We start from the raw sequence: 18,668 nt of genomic DNA on the forward strand, positions 1-18,668 counted from the left end.
GCTGTTTCATTCATGGTCCCTGTTGCTACTACTACAACTGTGGACATGAGTTTGACATTTATAATATTCAAAAGCACATGTAAAGAACTTCCTCAACATAGAATTCAGACCCATAAACTGTCAAGTGATCGTTATAGAAAATAGCAGGGACTATTATGTTATTAAGCTACATGGCTTCAACTAAGGAACTAAATTGAACTGGCATAGCATTAAAATATGTTAATTTTTATTCACAATATTTTTTCAAATATCAAAATGATGTATCCTTCCATCTATTATGACCAGATCGTTTCCCTTTCACAATTACAGAAGGTGCATTTGTCAATTTCAAGAAATTGGGATATGCATCTTCCAGTGAAGTCAATAAATCAAGTCTCTGTAATGAATATGGAACAGAAATCAAAGAAAATTATAACATCAAAACCCAGAGTGTAGTATTTTTCTTTCCTTTGGCTTCTAGTGGTACTTCTGACTCGTGTACAAATTATTGGGATCTGATTTTCTTATGGAATTCAAGGTTAATTAGTGTAAGAATAATTCAGGGAGAAGTCTCTCCAGAAAAATAAAGATTTAATACTTGTTTTGTTATATTTTCCAAAATGATTTACTATTTAATGAGGAAATTTCCCATATTTATATCTTCATAACCAACATCCACTAGGCACAATCCCACAGGAGGAGCAGGAGGAGCAGAGGCCCTTCTACATGTTGCTTCCATGAGTTTCAAAAGAATATCAGGGGCTGCGCCAGCAGCTGCCTCTCTCACAGCAGTTGCAACAAGAACACGAACCATCTGCAAAACCACATTCATTCAATGACATTTCACGCTCTTGAACCATGAGATCATGATACACAATTAAATGAAAAATCTATTAGCAGCTACAGTATACTGTATTTTGACATTTGGGTTACCTTACGCAAAAATCTATTGGCAACCAGTTCTACACACATGACATTCCTTCCTCTCCATGATTTATCCTAGAAACACAAACGGAATCCATCAATCATGGCTGTCGGCATTATTTTTCAACACGTGAGATTACTTGATTTAATATTCACTTCTTATATTCATCAGAAGATAAACCTTAAGGCACTAATAGCACATTTGTGAAATGGAAAACCAATTTTAAGATTGTTCCACAATCAAACCTGTTCCAATTGAGGCAAAGTAGCTGTTGCAGCCCGAGCATGATACATAAAGCACTCTGTTGCCGGACCTCTAGAAGCATAAAACTTAACATTCAGAATAAAAACTTAAAATATCCTTTATATGACTCAAGTCTTGAAATCAAAAGAAGTAGGTTACCTGCTTCTTGATGCTTTAGTGTCACGTGCAAATATAGCATAAGATAAGGATTTTCCTTCTAGCTGTTGCAAAAGCTGATTGACAGTATCAACATTGAAGTTTCGGGGCTTGATAAAAGCCTGAGGTTCTCTATCACTGATATTTGGCAACCCCATATTTATACCTTCTGTGTCCACACTCTGATTGTCATTTCTATAAGCCAAGAAGTTGTCCATGCTATGATCCCCAAGATTAACATCATTCTGAAGCGTTTTATCTCCTTCCCCATCATTAAGAGGCAACACATACAGATAACGCCTCCATTTGGCTGAGAAATTAGGGTGGAATTCACGTGAGACCTACAGTATTCTGGCTAAATTAGGTGTTATTTTTAGTGACCATGATCAGATAGAGGCAATCAATCTTGTAAAACATACCAAAAATACAAAAGAAGTTTATTCTGAATTTGAGTTGGAAGCCCATATCAGGAGCCAATATAGTCAATCAACAGGCTGTAAGCACTAATTCAAAACATTATCATATGATCAGCAGGATTTGCCCTTGTGAACCATATGCAAAAACATATGAAAACTTGCCAAGGAACTAGCAACTAACAAAGCAGATATTCTCACCTCAGAGACGCTCACAACTCTAAGTTGTCCAGGTGCTGCAGCAAGTATCTTTCTTTCCACTTCTTCTGGACTGATATCTGTCCTCCAAGTATCTTAGATACAAAATTCCAGAAAAAATAGTGTCAAATATACAAGAAGGTGCCAAGAAATAACCAGTCCCAGTCTGATGTGTAGCTGAAACATTTATGAAAAGAAAGTCATTTGACAGGTGTACTTCTTTAAAATCTTATAAGAAAATGGAAAATGATAATTGTTCTATAAGAAGGTACTCAAAGAAATATTGATGAGAACTCCAAGAAGTCTACTGAGCATGTTTGGGTCATCTCAAAGGTCAAATACCCAACCATAATCCTCGCTTACAGTTTAGGAAAAGTTTTCAAAACAAAGATGAGAAATATTTAGCCTAGTATATGAAAGAAAGGTGAAAAGAAAAAAAAGAAAGGATGCATTTCCATAGAAATCTCTTAATAGCTCAAGCCAACCTAAAGTGGTGTTTTCTATGAAGCAACCTTTCTAAAGGGGCAAATGATAAACAAGGACTCTAAAGACTCAAAGAGCATATGAAATATATGGAGTCAAACATGGTTGCATAATTATGATAAGTTACAAAGAAGGCTATTATATTAATGTAAAAAGTTACATTTATCCATATTTACAATAATGTATTTATTAAATGTTGGTAAGACTGAAGAAACATTAAAAAAAAATTACATCACCCATAAAGAACCACAGAAAACGATGAAAATGATCATTTCACAAAAGTAAATACTGCTGAAAAAGTTCCAAGAGTAACTCCTCAAAATTAATACTAAATGGAATATATGATCTTCAAAAAAGTAACACCCATGGGAGCAAGTCAAGTTGTGATATTGCTATCAGGAGTCAAGTGTGTAGTTTTTTTTGAGTAATTGACCCATGTTTGACAAGTGGTTCACAAGAACCCATCTCTCATGAGAATGAAAGGAACACTTACCACTCATTGCATCTAGGCGATGCTCACAGAAGTGAAGCACTAGGACTTACCAGGAGGTCACCATCCTAGTACCATGCAAGAAAATGGGGTAGCAAGCAAAGTGGGCTTAACCATGGAGGAAACTCCATAGTTAAGCGCACTTGAGCTGGAGTACTACTGGGATGGGTGACCTCCTGCGAACAACTGGTGCTTCACCCTTGTAAGCATCACAAAGATGGGTTCTTGTGAACCAAAACATGGATCAATGAGTTTGACTCAAAAAATATACACAGTTGAGTCCAGATAGCAATATCACAATCCATGGGAGTGCAAATAAGATTCTAAATATGCCTTCAGACCATATGTTCAACAATTTCAGTGTGACTTGCAGCAGAAAATGAAGATCATCCTTTAGGGTACTCAATAAATCAATAGAAGGATGCATTTATTAACTTATCAATTAATAGTAGAAACAAGTTACAGAAAGTGAAAAATGAAATAAACCAGGGGAGAGAACCCAATAGTTGTGCCTACTAGCTTCGAACCGCCAGCTCCTAGACAGTAAGTTGGGTTTCTCTGAGAATTCCAGTTAACCTATATAAGTGGGTTAAAAGCTAATAGCTATTGTTCAGGGTTCTAAGTTTCAATGAGGTAGCCACATCAGCTACATCCTCACTGAATTGTCCACCAACCCCCCACAAAAATTTGACTGAAACAGAGGCATCAAAGCATGTATTACAAATTGCCCTTATATGTCACCATATGATTGATTGTTTCTTTGATGTGGATTGTGACTACATACTTTTTGCCCAATTTTTAGGTACAAGCATAACTGCTACTGGTGCTTAACTTTACAAGTAATGGATAAAAGTCAAACAAAAGATGTTTCTGCAAGGTAACGAGAATTGAAATCGTCAAGGCCAAATCGAATTGTGAATCGGCGATGAATCACCCATGAATCGGTGATGAATCGGCAAATTTGAAAAAACCCTTTAAATTTAGAGATTTTAACAATTTAAAACTTATTTCATGCACCCTTTATTGAATATAACTTAAACACACTATAACATCATCAAATAGAAGTTAAAACTTAACATACATAGACATGGAAGTTTGTGTTTACCGCATGGGGTAAAGAGTTTTTATAAGACAGCTTCCTTAGTTATTATAAGATAGCTTCACGTCCAACACCTACTTCAAGTGCTTCAAAGCGTATCACCCCCTCTCGAAAGATTTGCTCTGTTGTTCTCTCCACCACAGACACTCCATCCCTGCAGCAACTTCAAGTCTCATCAACTGGTCAGACTAATAACCGCAGCAACTGGGGGTCTAGGGGGTAATGCCCCTAGTGGGGTCGAGGGGCAGCCTGCAGGGTCCCCGCCAAGACCAAATTAGTACTTTGAAACCCACACAGAACTGCATGGAACATAGTATTTTTGTGATTTTTTTCTAATCCCACACTCTTTCTGGCAACCACTGATGTTTTACTACCTGATTATGTCTTTCCCTTCCCTTGGGCATCATCTGTTATGCATTCTGAACATTTTTTATTTGTCATTGTTTTTTTTTTTTTTTTTTTTACTCGTACTTTCTCAATATCTTTCTGCTATACAGATACAACATTTCCTTGCTAAATTACTATGCCGTCAAGATGATGCAAGTCAACTTCAAGTCAAAATTCCTAGCTGCTGCGGCTGATTCACAGCAAAGATTCTGGCGATTAATAATTTTCAAGTCAACTTCCTAGCTGCCGCATCCAATTCACAATAAAGATTCTGGCAATTTTTGCCATGAATTGCCCGAATCGCCAATTCACCCAAAAAATCAGCTCCAGCGATTCACGATTTAGAAAAAATCGCCAGGCATGAATCTTATTGCGATTTGGGCGATTTTTAGGCGATTCTGGGAACTATGTGTTTCTGTGTACAGCAGTAGTGGCTATTGGAGCCTGCTCATCTACTGGGCCTTCTCCTTCCCACGTTTTGTCAAAACTAATGGCCATTTACTAGAGTGTTTTTGAGAGAGACAATAAAGCGAACAAAAATGATAGATGCTCCAATTATGCTAAAAGGTTTCTATTTATCATTAAGACAGTATTTTTTATAAAATTAAATTGATTAGGGCTTAAGCAACTAATTTTGTAGGCCCATTCTGACTGAATCGAAAAGGAACTGCAATTATCCTTGAATGGCAGGGCATTCTTGCCGGCAGTCTCCCATCAACAGCACAAAATTCATAATCATTGATCATTAATTATTAGCTCTCATTATCATAAAAGGAAATGATAGTGGATGTGGGGTGTAGCAATTGACAGACTATTGTCATTCATCCCAAGGCATTTCATGCCTGTCTATCTCTAACGCTCCTCCATAAATAATAAAAGAACATTCAAAATCTCTGTATTTCATTTTCAACTGTATTGATGTTGTCTGCATTTTCATTTTATAAGCTTCAATAGCCTTGTTGGAGAAAACATTGACAGACTCTCCAGTTGCAGGCACTGTCAAAACTAGAAAACTAAGGAGATGTAATGTGCCATTTTCAAACAGAATATCATTCAATATTAATATACCCAGCAATTCCCATCCACGTCATAATCAATGCATTCAAGGAGCAGCATTGCAATATTTGTGGTAGCTTTTGGATGATTTGAACTTCGAATGACTCAGCAAGAATAAATCCATCCTCTAATGTTTGAAAGCAGCAGCTTTATAGCTGAGGATTACAATATGAATCACACTTCACAAATGACAAAGACTGCTGGTATTAAAGATCGCTCCCCAAGCATTACAATAATCGACCTAAATTAACAAATAAGGACGTCGCTTGAAGTGGTGCCAATATCATATAAGAAAATAATACTTAGGAAAAAGTGATACAGGTCATATATTAATGATTGGAAATAAAGAAGAGTTAAAATAAATACAACCTAAGTTACCAAAGGCCAGCATAAGTGAGAAAAAGAATTTGAGACTTTCAAAAATAAGAAATATATGAGAGATCATTCCATGAGAAAAAGACATTAATCAATTGAAAGAAATTACTATGTGAATTTGCAGGAAAATGTTACAAACAAAGAGGATGCAAACCCTCCAATGAAAAGTTAAAAAGGTTTAAGGAAGAAAACCATCAACTTCTCCAATCACGTTATTGGACGAAAACCCATAACTTGTATGGATATCAAGGACGAACATTTAAAGGAAAAATAGCTGCAAAGTGGAAGAAGAAACATAGCAGAAATCAAGATAAGATTATTTTCAGAATAATCTCAAAGTAAAAAACTCAGAATATTATAATAAATTCATAATTTTGATTTAAGTTATATTTGTAAATGTAAATGCAATTATCATTTTAGAATTAGAAATGTTTTCAGCCAGATAAAAAAATGTTCTAGAAAGGGACAATGTAAATGTATCAGATATTGATCCTACCAGCCTGTAGGATGATGCTAACATTTTAGATGCCTTACAGTCAAAGAGATTTTGAAAAATCGTTTCAAGGTAATTTTTTATATATTAAGATAGTTTGAAAACAAGGGAGGATTTAAAAAGAACCAGGAGTCAGCAAAGTATTACAATCTGGCTGACTATGAGATATTCAATACATACATTATGTCATTTCAAGGTATTGATATAAAGACATGTAGGAATATACGTTATTGCAGATTATACTGAAAATTCCAAAATAATAATAAGGCTTGCCAAAAAAAATTCAAGCGATTCTTATAGAAGCGCTCCCATTCGTTCCAAGATTAATTTGAAACAAGAACCGCAGAGTACTGTCAGCAGAAGTTAGGGCCCGTTTGGTCGCGGGCATAGGAATGGAGAATAGGCATGTAATATTAGGAATAGGAATGGCTATTCCAATAACAGGTATTTTTTGGAATGGGTATAAGCTCATTTTAGAGGCAAAATGGGAATACGTATTCCTATTCCCTATTCCAAATGACGAACCAAACAGGAAATGGAAAACGTATTCCAACTTTTCTATTCCTATTCCAGCAACCAAATGGGCCCTTATTGAAAAAAGATAAATATTTGAATAAGCAAACCCGTATGTTTATCTGCTTATAAAGAGTATGCTAAGAAATATGGTGGTGTTACACAGCCCAGTGGGCTATTATTTGATGAGTGTTTGCTGGATATTTATCACCTACAGCTGAAAACCTCTCTAACCCCTGCAATCACTGCATGCAAGTGCTGCTACCCCAAATCTGTGCTGTGCTTTCTTTCCAAACACTAAGTCATTGAATCACGTGACTGTCTTAGCATCCATGGCTTGTATTCCTCCATGGATGAAGTTTGAGTGGATGTCCAAATTCACTAATTACCAAGGATTTTGTCCTGGTTATACTGTAACCTTATTGCAGAATAAGAAAATATGAAAAACATAGATGATAGAATGCTAATTCCCTTTCATCGATGCATTAAGAAATCCTCTCAATCCAAAAAGGATCAGACAACCACAAAGGCCAAGATTTTAGGCTGTAAGGCTTGGATGAGCTCACAACTTTCCATAAATGAATATGTTTGCACTTATCTTATTAGGTCGCCCTGAATAAAGAGAAAATCGACGGCCCCCTCTCATGAGTGTAAAATAGGGGAAATCACTTGAGTGAAACCAATGTATTTATTTAAATATAACCTAAGTCTGAGGGCAACTATCAAAAAGACTTGGCAATTCATTTAATATAAAAGAGAGTGTATACTGAGTACTCAAAGAGGGGACATTACAAATTTGAAGGTTTATGAAAGGAAGGGGACATGGATCCTATTCAAAGAGTTATTGTACAAATTTAAGGTCTCCAAAATTATTGCCAAGTACCACAGGTTGTCACAGGATTGGCAGCTCACATTCCCTTTGATGAGTATTTGGAGGTACTCAGCAACCATTATCACAACAAAAGAGATCTATATGAATACATAAGAAAAATGGCTAAATAAGAGATCAAGAAGCAAGATCCAAGGAAATAATCACAGCACAAAATAAGTTAGAATTAGAATCATAAGAAGTTTCTAAACCCAAAGAAGAAAAGCCAATTTTGTGTGTTGAAAATGTGTCAATAATTGCAAATGATGTCCAACAAACATCCATCCAGTTTTCAGGTATGGAAGTAATTAATCCGTGTAAAAATGAATTGCAAGTTGTGGAAATGATTGGACCATGTGATTATGATGTGCAAGATATTAGTTACATTGTTGTCGATCGGGTGTTACCTTGCTCACACAGATTGATAAATCGGGAGTCTTCTTCGTATGACTTACACACCACTTGGTTATTAAAACTTGTCATCACCGATTAGTATCAAGTGAGATTAATTATGAACAGGTACTATTATATATATGTTGAGGCATGACCAGGTAGGGTCATGCCCCTACTTGGTTATGTTTCAACATATATATATACTTGCTCCATTTTTTATCTGCAGATCATATCAATCACATGGGCATATTGATCTCGGACTATATCAGAATACTACTTCAACAAACATATCTGATTAAGAAGTCAAGCAATCACATAAGAAACTAAAAGATCTCCTGAATTAATAAGATCAAGACTGAAAATATAATTGCTTAGTCTCCACCAATAAAGATCTATTAAACTCTACATGCTTTATCCTGGTTTTCATATGATCATTTATAATGTTCCTTATATTTTATTTCACTATATTTTATATAGTCTTCCCTTTTGTTGTCCCCCAAAGTGGCTTGAACAATCACAATCCAGGAAATGCATCCCCCTATCCTGGAAACTCAGGGTAAGTCGGAATTTTTTGGATCATTTGTTTAGGACACAAGCAAAGTCTAGATTTGTCTTATAACATTGTGAACCCACAGAATGCACTTCTCCTTAAAATTGTCACAAGAGAACATAACAAAAAAATCTATAATGCATAAGAACATGAATAGATAATAATTTCTTGGCTGGCTCAAGTGATATGGAAGGATTAAAATAAGAAGCATGCCACCAAAAAGGAATCAGTTACAAGAAAATCCATTCACTAACCCTTGGTACTCATCTCCCATATTCAAAATGCATCCCCATCTAGGAGACTTGACTTCTCCATGTATTAGGATACTTTAGATAATGTTTATTGGCATCGCTATACGTCTCCTAAAGCATTTGTTTAAAATTGGAAAACTTCCCAAAAAAATTCTTAGATATATCATATAATTATATTAGGCTTTCCGAGAGAGTGCTGACAATCTGTAGTTTTCTAACATCTTTCATAACAATTTATTGAGTTTTTCAAATTAAAATATTGAAACAGATTTTTTTAATCAAACCCCAGAGAAGTGATTGTACAAAGGGAAACAATGATAATGTTTAAGATGTGTCCATACATTGAATTTTAAGCAATTTCATGAAAATATGGTCAATCTCAGACAACCACCTGCCATCAATATTTTTATAAAGGCATTCCCTCCTCGTCTGTGTCTACCATCTCCAAGTGATTGTGTTTTAAAGCATTTTTTATATCATGATGATGATCACTGGTTATTAAATAATAAATATCAATACAAATAGTATTTGTTAAGGCTTTTTACATTCTTTAATGTTGCATATCTATTGTATGATTGAGTCCCTGTCCGTTAGTAACTATGTCAAACTATTTATTAATCAACCAATTATGTTATATATGGTAGCCATTTTTCCTTTTACAATTTTTCAGTTGGTTACCAAAGAGCATGGACTACAAACTTAAAGAATATAATATAGTTGTTTGAAGATAAAGATAAAAACACGTACAGAATGAACAAACTTGTTCGAAGGCACTCACTCCCTTATCTGTACGGCCAGCAACAGCCACAGTAGCTTCAACTAAGGCATTTTTTGCTTCCATTTCTCGGGCCTTTCTTTCGTCAACAAATTCTCCAAGAGTTTTCTCAACCAATCTAAATGAACAAACAGACATCAGAGATCTGTTAGCTGTTGAATTAGTGTGACATATGTGTTTGATTTACTTACGTACAAATGGTATGCATCATGTTCTTAGTTTTTTTTTTTAAAAACTATCTAAATCATATAGCTTGAAATGAAATTATTAAGTTTAATCTGATCAGTAGCATCAGGTATAAGAAATAGTTTGATTTGCTCAGTCACCCTTGTACTGTGTTCAAGCCTGGTTGCTTTTGCCAGCCATCAAATGAACTTCCATCATAAGACAAATGTATCTTGAAAGTTCTCCTTGCCCACTTTCCTATTTTAGCTTCCTCTTTCTTGTTTTGTGAATGAACATGCAATTGTGATGAATCAAGATTCATCTGTCTTAAGGATTCAACAGAAAGTTCCTAGAAACAAGAACACCATTCCAAGTTAAATTAGGAATAGCAAAATGGAAAAGAGGGACCCACTCTTCATGAATAATAAAAAGTTAAAATAAACTTCAAGATCTTCTATTCTGCATAAGCAAACACTGAATTTATTTCTACCCCCCACCATCTCCCAAAGCTTCAAGGGAAATAAATTCACAAGGTCAATTTATATTTTGTGGGAAGCTAATGTCAAATACACTTTGGATATCTTGCAATGTCTCATTAACAATTTCTTCTTGATCACAATTGTTGCTTTAGTCTGATAAACTAATACTATAAACTTATAAAGCTAGTGCTAAAGAGATCATTTACAAGACAAAAATTTAAGCGTACACTTCTATAAAATGAGATTCAAACAAATCTTAAAGAGTTTCTGACAGGTCTTTCATAAGTGTTGACACATCCAACTACTTACTACAATTCCACACCCAGTAATGGTAGACAGTGAAGCATATGTGCTTTCTACACCTATTTATCTTTGAGCAGGAATCAACACCATCCAGTTTGTCTAATTATTTTGTTTATGTGCCTGAGTCCTTCCAAAGATTAAATAATTGAAAATAAGTAATTTAAATAAAAAAAAAAAAATTAAAAAAATTAAATATTCCTGAACACACTCTTCCCTGCCAAAATAGAAATCTGGCCCAATCAACTTACTTGTGAGACAGATATTAAATTAATATTACTAAATTTGAATAATAGACTTAAATTACTATTCCTAAATTTTATCTCATATTTTATCTAATTGTTTAAAATGAAATATCATTAAGTGCCCATGGGTTAGGCGAGTTGGTTTGAGGTTGTTGGTAGATCCCCATGGTTTCAGGTTCGACTCCTTGCCTGTCATTACCCCACCACAGACACTTGGGGGACGTGCTGGTTATCCATGGCTGAAAGGATTAGTCTCACCCAAAGCTCGCCCCGTAAAGGGAACCCGGTGGGCTTGGGTCACGGCGATACCCTCCGAGAACAAAAAAAAAAATTAAATATCATTATATAAATATCAAAGTTAATATTATTTATTTTAAGGCAAAATAATTTACTACACAGTGGTAAATTATGAGCCTCTTATCCGGGAGGTCTTGGGTTCAAGTCTGCTCAAACTTAATAAATACTGATAATAAATCACAACAACTAATAAAAATTTATCTTGACTTCAGCCTACTATCCATCAAAAAGAAAAAATACTTTATTTCTAGAATTTTTATCACTAATTAATAAATTGAAATATCATATTAAAGTAATCAATTTAGATTTAAGCTAATATTCAACAAATGTAAAAACAAATAAATAAATTTAACAAATATGGTAAACATTAAGATGTAACTTAAATTTAACAAATAGAAGATTTAATTACTCAATATTTTATTGTAAAATTAATACGCTTAAATATTAAACATATATTTTATACTTTATTGAGTTATTTTGTTTTGTGGAGTTTAAAATAAAAAATATATATCTTTGAAATTTCTTTTAAATAAATTCAGTTAATGTTTTACTTTAAATTTCAAATCTTGATTTCTTTTGAACTATACAAATTGGAATGGCTCCCAACAAATTAACTTCAAAGGTATGGAAATATGTGACTCTAATGGTATTGAACTTCGTTGTAGCAAGAGGCCAAAAGTTTTTAATGGAAGTGTAACAAGGGCAATGGACTACTTACTTGGTATTATGGGGGAGGTAAAGGTGGAGGTGTTACTGCATGCACTGGCGTAACCCAGAGATTAGAGTTATTTTAGAGAAAAGCATTCCTCCTCAATTCTAGTTAAAATGAAGAAGGCACAAAAGAAACATAGAATTGAAGAGGATATGTCTATAATCTCAGCTATTATTTCTTCCACTCCCAATCTACACAAGGCCACAAGAACATTGAAAGAGAGTGGAACATTCAGCAGTTTTTGGAAACCAACTGATAAACAATAGATAGATGATGCACTAGCTGATTTGTTTTATAAAAGTGCTATTCCATTAATGTAGCTCGAAATTCACATTTTCATAATGCAATTCAAAGAGTTAAGGTGTTTGGCAAAGGGCGCATACCTCCCTCTTCTAAGGCTTTCGGGACAACTGTTTTGCAGAGGTCAAAAGACAAAGTCACTAGAAATTTGTTGTGAGGTTTTCACATCATCGCCCTATTGCAAATGGGAATTGGCAAAGGGCGCATACCTCCCTCTTCAAAAGCTTTTGGGACAACTGTTTTGCAGAGGTCAAAAGACAAAGTCACTAGAAATTTGTTGTGAGGTTTTCACATCATCGCCCTATTGCAAATGGGAACCCCCTCTCTTTGCTCTAGTTGTAGGAGCAGTTGTCTTAGGTGTTCTTAGTTGATGGCACTTGCAAGTCTCCAAACCTTACAAGGGACATAAGAGAGCCAGTGAAGGATCAAAATCAATCAAGTCCCTGAGTTTGAGTTTGAGCAAATGTATGATTAGGATGGATGGATGAGGACGTTATGAATCAATTGACCAAATTCAACCAATAGGTAAATACCCTTACAAATTTACCTTAGGAGAATTGGGAGAAACAGTGAAATTGGCTAAGAGTACATAACACGTTGCATAGAGGAAATTCCAATGCCAGAGGAATTTAACTTATGCCACCCTCCTATGCCTTAAAAGCTTGCAAGGCCCCTCCAATCCGCCTGTGGGTAGGTTACTGAGAATATTAGATGAGCAAGTGTCATGGTTTTGAGGTCAAAACATCAATGAAAAGTGAAAATCAGAGTAAGAAAGAGGTGGACAAGCATGAGATCAGACTTAATTGAGCCAGAATCATAATGAAGTGATCACCAATCTCACCTTAGAGATGTAATTGAGGGCTTGATTCAATTGATGGAGGTATGGAATGACAAGTGAACAAATTTGGAGTTGGAGAAAATGCATGTCAAAGAGGAAATTCATTTGGGCATGGCGGATCACCAACCCCAAAGGAATCTATTTTCCTCTCTACCCCAAGTTTCCACCCTCAAGTCTAGGTAAAAGTGGGGCTTTGCAAGGTTGGGCAAGCTCATTGCTCCCCCAAACTGACATGTATGCTGCAAGTTTGAAGCTAAAAACAAGACAATGAGGGCCAAATTGAAATGTTTGAAGTGGGAAGAAGAGAAATTCCTCTCCTACCCCTGATTTCTACCACCATAATGAAGACAATTAAAGGCAAAGATGTTGACACAGTGAAGGTCAAATGAGCTAATGGGAAGAGAGGACATGAATTTGTAGGAGTTGGGAAAGATTGAAAAATGTAAGATGGTTTCTAAAAATGAAAGAAGGAGATGATCAAATTGCTCAAGAGGAAAATCCTCAAGGCATGGCAGAATCCACCAGCCTTGGAGGATTCAAAATTCCTCTCCACCATCAAATTTTTGCCTGCCGTAGGAGGAACATAAGAACATAGAAAAGCCCCCTAGGCTAGAGCAAAACAAGATAGATGGCAACTTGAGACCAATACAGTCGAATTGAAAGGTGGAGATTGAGTTTGAGATGAAGGATAAAAATCCTCTTGACCCCTTGATTGCTACCTTGCGTCTACAACTTGAAAACATGATTTAAGTCCTCTCAAATTAGTGTGATGATCAACATATATGAAAAACTAAGTGATTAGCCGAGTTAAATGAAGGATGATGAGTTGGACAAAAAATGTAAGACAAGAAGAAAATTCCTCTTGAGTGATGGATTCTGCCACCCTAAGAGAAATCTTAAATCCTCTCCAAGCCTTAAACTCCACCCTTATATCAGGAAGATGGAAATGAAGACTAACTTGCACAAAACAATAACATCATGACAACAAGTTCGAAGGTGGAGAACTGAAGTCAATCAAGCTAGATTTAATGGGAGAGTCATCGGTGTTAAGAAGCTGAAAAGAGAAAGAGGAAAATTCCTAAGGCATGGCGGAATTCACCAGCCTTTGAGGAATCCAGATTCCTCTCAACCCCCCAATTTCTGCCTTGTCATTAGAGAATGAAATACTTGGTATACTAGAAAATCTGAAAAATAAGTAAGTTCTTTAATGAATATCACACCCAGATTTCACCATTTTACCACCATTTAATCTTTTAGATTTTTGGAAGAAATCTGCTTTTAGTTGTCCAAAATCGCTGCTTCTTCAAGCAAATTGGGTGGATAACTTGGACCTCAAATCTGTTCTGGTAATAGGAAATCTTTTTGTATTTTGGTATAAATTGTATCTATTCTCTAAACAGATGTATTAAGTCATCGTATTTTGTTCTCCTTATCAGGAGATTCTTTTTGGGATGTTAAAAACTCACGTTTGACAAAACATACATGATGAAAATGTTGTTTGGACTCTACTCAATAGAAAAGAAGTTTCAAACTTATCTGCCATATGTAATCTGGGATACAGATATGATCTATTTTAAACTATGCTAGATAGTATATGAGGATAGTACCTTCTGGCAAACATGAAATCTTCCTACAAGAGAGAAATAGTTTGAGTTCCATTTGTTCATCTTCTTATCAATTTTGTCTCTAATCCAGTTCCACATTTGTTTCAGGTTAAGGTTGACTGAGAATGGGATACCAAGTATTTCACTTGCTGATTTGGACCTCCCCAAGAGAGGGCAAATCTCTCACACCAGCTAGGAGAATGGTCAATCCATCCTATCATCACATACATTGTCCTCTTCTAGTTCAATAGTGATTGCAAAATCACCCACAAACTTTATGTTAGATAGTTCTTCGCCATTGGGGAAAATTATACCTTTGACATTGGGGAAAAGCAAGTTGTCTATAAGAATGTAGTACAAGGCATTAGCATCAATGACAAACAAGGCAGGGGCCAAAGGGCAACCTTGCCTAAAGGATCTGGACAGATCAAAGGAGGAAGACCTCAATCAATTAATTTCCCTCAGGCTCTGGCTCCATTCATGAGATTTTGGATCATTTAGCAGAAAAAGTTAGGAAATCCCAAGCTGTTTAGCATCATATATATAAACTTCCATTCAAGTATGTCATAAGCTTTCTCATAGTCTAGGAGTAACATGCAAACCTGTTGATCAGAATCTCTAGCCCAGTCCATAACCTCCCAGCAAGTGATCAAATTCTCCAAGATATACCTTCCTTTCACGAAGTCAATTTGAGTAAGATTGATGACATGAGGTTGAATGTTTTCCAACCCTAAGGCAAGATTTTTGGCCAAGATTTTGTACGATATATTTAACAGTGTTACAGATCTCCGGTTTTTTATTAAGATTTTGCCTCCCTCCTTTGGAATTAGCTTGATCAGACCTGTGTTAATATTAAAACCAAAATATTTCTTACGAATAGCCTCAGTATAAACTTGGACAAGTCTACTACCAATCTAGCTCCTATTGTCTTTATAGATTCCACAGGGCTCCCATCCAGCCAAGGGCCTTCTTATTACTCAAAGCTTGAATAGCATTATTAATTTCTTCCACAGATAAGGGTTTATCTGGTATTATAGCTTCCTCAGGGGAAACCCTTCTTGGAATAATGGTCTCATCTTAGATTTAGCATTCTCCCTTTCAATGCCATCATTTTCAGGGGTGAATAATTTGTTGTAATAGGCAGCAAAGGCCTGTAGGATATCATCTTGGGTGTTAAGTTCTATCCCCTCCTTCCAAATACTATCAATCTTATCTCTTGCTTCTTTGGATTTGAGGATCTGGAAAACACATCTGAAGCCTTTATCTCCATAGTGTTTCCAGTTAATCCTTGCTCTTGTTTTAGCCCCCTATATCTTGATATTATGCAATTTCGTGATAGAGTCTTTGGTTCGGGGCACAGATCCCTTGGCTTCAAGAATTGTTAGGTTATCTTGTAGCTATTCTTCAGCCTTACAAAGGTTACTGTGAAGTTCAGACTCCATCCTCCTACAGTCTTTAGCTTTCTTCTTTCCAACAACCTGGAAGAGGGGTTTCCAGTTGTTGAATTTGAGACCATCTTTCAATTGAACTTTTACGTTTCACAACCACAGTATTATACCATCTGATTACATTAACAATTGTTAAACACATCCCCATCTCTTAGAAGGCTAGCATTCAAGGCAAAACCGGAATTTGAAAGATAACACCAAGAATAGGATGGTGGTCAGATAGGTTGTATGGAATTTCTTTGATACTAACTCCAATTCTGTCCTTTTTGAAATAAGAGTCAAGACATCCCTATTGACATAAAACCTATCTAGCCTGCAGAAAATCCTATTAGCAACTTGCTTAGAGTTGGACCAGGTATGCAAAATGCCCTTGTGACCGGCCTTATTAGGTGGATTTGGTGGACCAGTTAGAAATTAGGTAGCCTCTGATCACAATCAAGAGATCCTACTAACTAGGTGGGAAACTGAAAGACAAAACTGAGTGGCTGCAGTCATTTGCATCTTACCAATCCCAAATCATATGATATTTTAACCACTGCTACCATTTTTATAGAATTATGCACAGGAACTATCATTTGATTCTTTGAGAAATTGAGAATGAAATCTCCAGAAAACATCATCCAGTGAAAGACTTCCATTTGAAAGAGAAAGCATAGCTAACATTTTTCTGGGGATGCTGCAAATTAACAAGCCCCTCAGCCATAGACTTCCTACAGTTTACTGTAAAGAAATTCATTGCTATGATTTTTCAGGTGAAGATTCCATTTTCTAGATTTTCTATTTCTTAAGTTACATAAACCTTCCTGCCCAGTAAAAATAGCAGCAGCTCCCTCCATGAGACTTCCTTTCCAGTAAAAAATAATAGTAGCCCCCACCATGAAACTGCATCCATGGTCAATTTCCCGTAGGGCTAATAGATCATAAAGTTACAGGTGACCATGATTACAGATCTTATAGAAAAATCATTCACCAAATCCAAGTAACAAGTATCAGTGCATACATTTTTCTTTCTCTTGCAAGTGCAAGATGTGTGGAGACTAGGGAGTCAAGTGCTGATCCACCCGTACTCATAAGCTCAAGAAGCTTATTTAGGGAAAGATATTGCAGTGAACCTAGTTCCTCTCTTATAAATTTTTGTGGAATTATATTCTGCTTTGGATATCAATTGTAATTTTTTACTTTTGTATTTCTGAATGTCTAAATTCTTACACAATATAGTATCAACTAGTTCAGTAGACAGCAGATTTTTCAACATTAAGATATGCGCCAGGTATAAAGGCCTATAGGTAGAGGCATGGCGATCCTAGTGGGGATTGCACATACTGCTTGAGATTTTTCTGTGTTGGGTGAAATCCAATTCCTCTTTGTCCCTTGGGTCTTGCATCTCACCTTGTCAATTGAGGTGCACCTTTTAGCATGCCCTGCAATCAGCAACTTGGATGTAGTAACCAATATAATTCTTATACTTACAGTTTCTGGTAAGAATTTAAACCTGGGTCTCGGTTTTGAAAGCCCTACTGTATAGACCACTTGAGCTCATTTCATTATATTAGTGAGTGTGTGTTTTGAACGATAGCTTTCATTTAACACTGCACACCCACGAGTTTCTTTTGAAATTGTGCACAAGCTTATGTCAACTTATCATTTTTTAAACCCTCAAAAGAAATGATAGATAACAATAGCAAATTTTACCTTTTTATCCTCATTGAAGACTATACTGGATAGAGATAAACGCCCAGCAGACAAAGAAGAGTAAAACTTCAGCACTTCCTCCCAAGGCCGGTCATACAAATATTCATAGGACTCCCTATCATAGCCAATGTTCATAAAAAACTAGCCTACTCAGAACATCTCCTTCAATGCTTTTAAAAAGTAATGGAAAAGGTTTTGTGAAAAATGTAGAAATATCAATCAACATACCTGGCAGTCCATCTGAATAATCTGCATTCGTCCTGGTGATCGTAATGAGCGTAAACTTTCTCTGGGTGATCTTTCATATCTATGGCTCCTGTATTGGCCTTCGCGTTTCTAAGAGCTTTAAAGCATTGATTTAGCCGCTTCATGAAATAATGTTAAAATGGGAGACGTCCGGGAATTTTGAGCTTCCTTTTTTTCTCGTCGAATAACTTTCTTTTCAGAAAACCAAAAAAATGCATGTACAATATTACATGACGATTGAAAGCCAAAAATTCATTAATCTTATAGGTTGAATATAAATAATTATGTGTTTCTAAGGATGGCTAGTAAATTGATTTTATCCACAACAATTTTAAGCTAGGACTCTCATTTTTCAACTCAAACCTCTATGTTTAATTGATTCAAATTGATTCATGTGTTACTATTACGATGATTGTTTTATTTCGTTAATAAAAATAATATTTTATAACATCTATAATTTTATTAATCTATTTTAGAATTTAATTAATTTATGTATCATTATTAGGATGATTATTTTATTGAAGTGAAAAAAATAACATTTTTTAATTTTTAAAATGTTTTAAAAATGTTAGAATGGAAAAAGTAGTTAAGGGAGATAGAGAAGTGGGCAAATGGTACTTTTAATTCTATTAGTCAAAATTTCCTAACACATTAAAACTTGTCAACAAGGCAAATGTAGTCGTGTTTGGATATGG

General features: G+C 35.5%; 1 protein-coding gene across 1 annotated transcript; it reads right to left on the reverse strand.

The window, feature by feature from the left end:
* Positions 1 to 204: 204 nt before the first annotated feature.
* On the reverse strand, positions 205 to 18,208 carry LOC149572065 (Pseudouridine synthase family protein). The gene is made up of 9 exons (XM_089813386.1): positions 17,956 to 18,208; positions 17,728 to 17,842; positions 9,974 to 10,161; positions 9,620 to 9,765; positions 1,918 to 2,009; positions 1,307 to 1,644; positions 1,150 to 1,219; positions 913 to 978; positions 205 to 793 (listed from the first exon to the last, which is right to left on the reverse strand). Exons 1-9 carry the CDS (start codon positions 18,096 to 18,098, stop codon positions 608 to 610), a joined length of 1,344 nt encoding a protein of 447 aa, XP_089669512.1. The 5' UTR covers positions 18,099 to 18,208; the 3' UTR covers positions 205 to 607.
* Between the last annotated feature and the right edge of the window lie 460 nt (positions 18,209 to 18,668).

The sequence above is a fragment of the Cupressus sempervirens genome, chromosome 2 (assembly GCF_028749045.1).
Source record: "Cupressus sempervirens isolate cs-2001-9-10 chromosome 2, ASM2874904v1, whole genome shotgun sequence".
NCBI classification, from domain to species: Eukaryota; Viridiplantae; Streptophyta; class Pinopsida; order Cupressales; family Cupressaceae; genus Cupressus; species Cupressus sempervirens.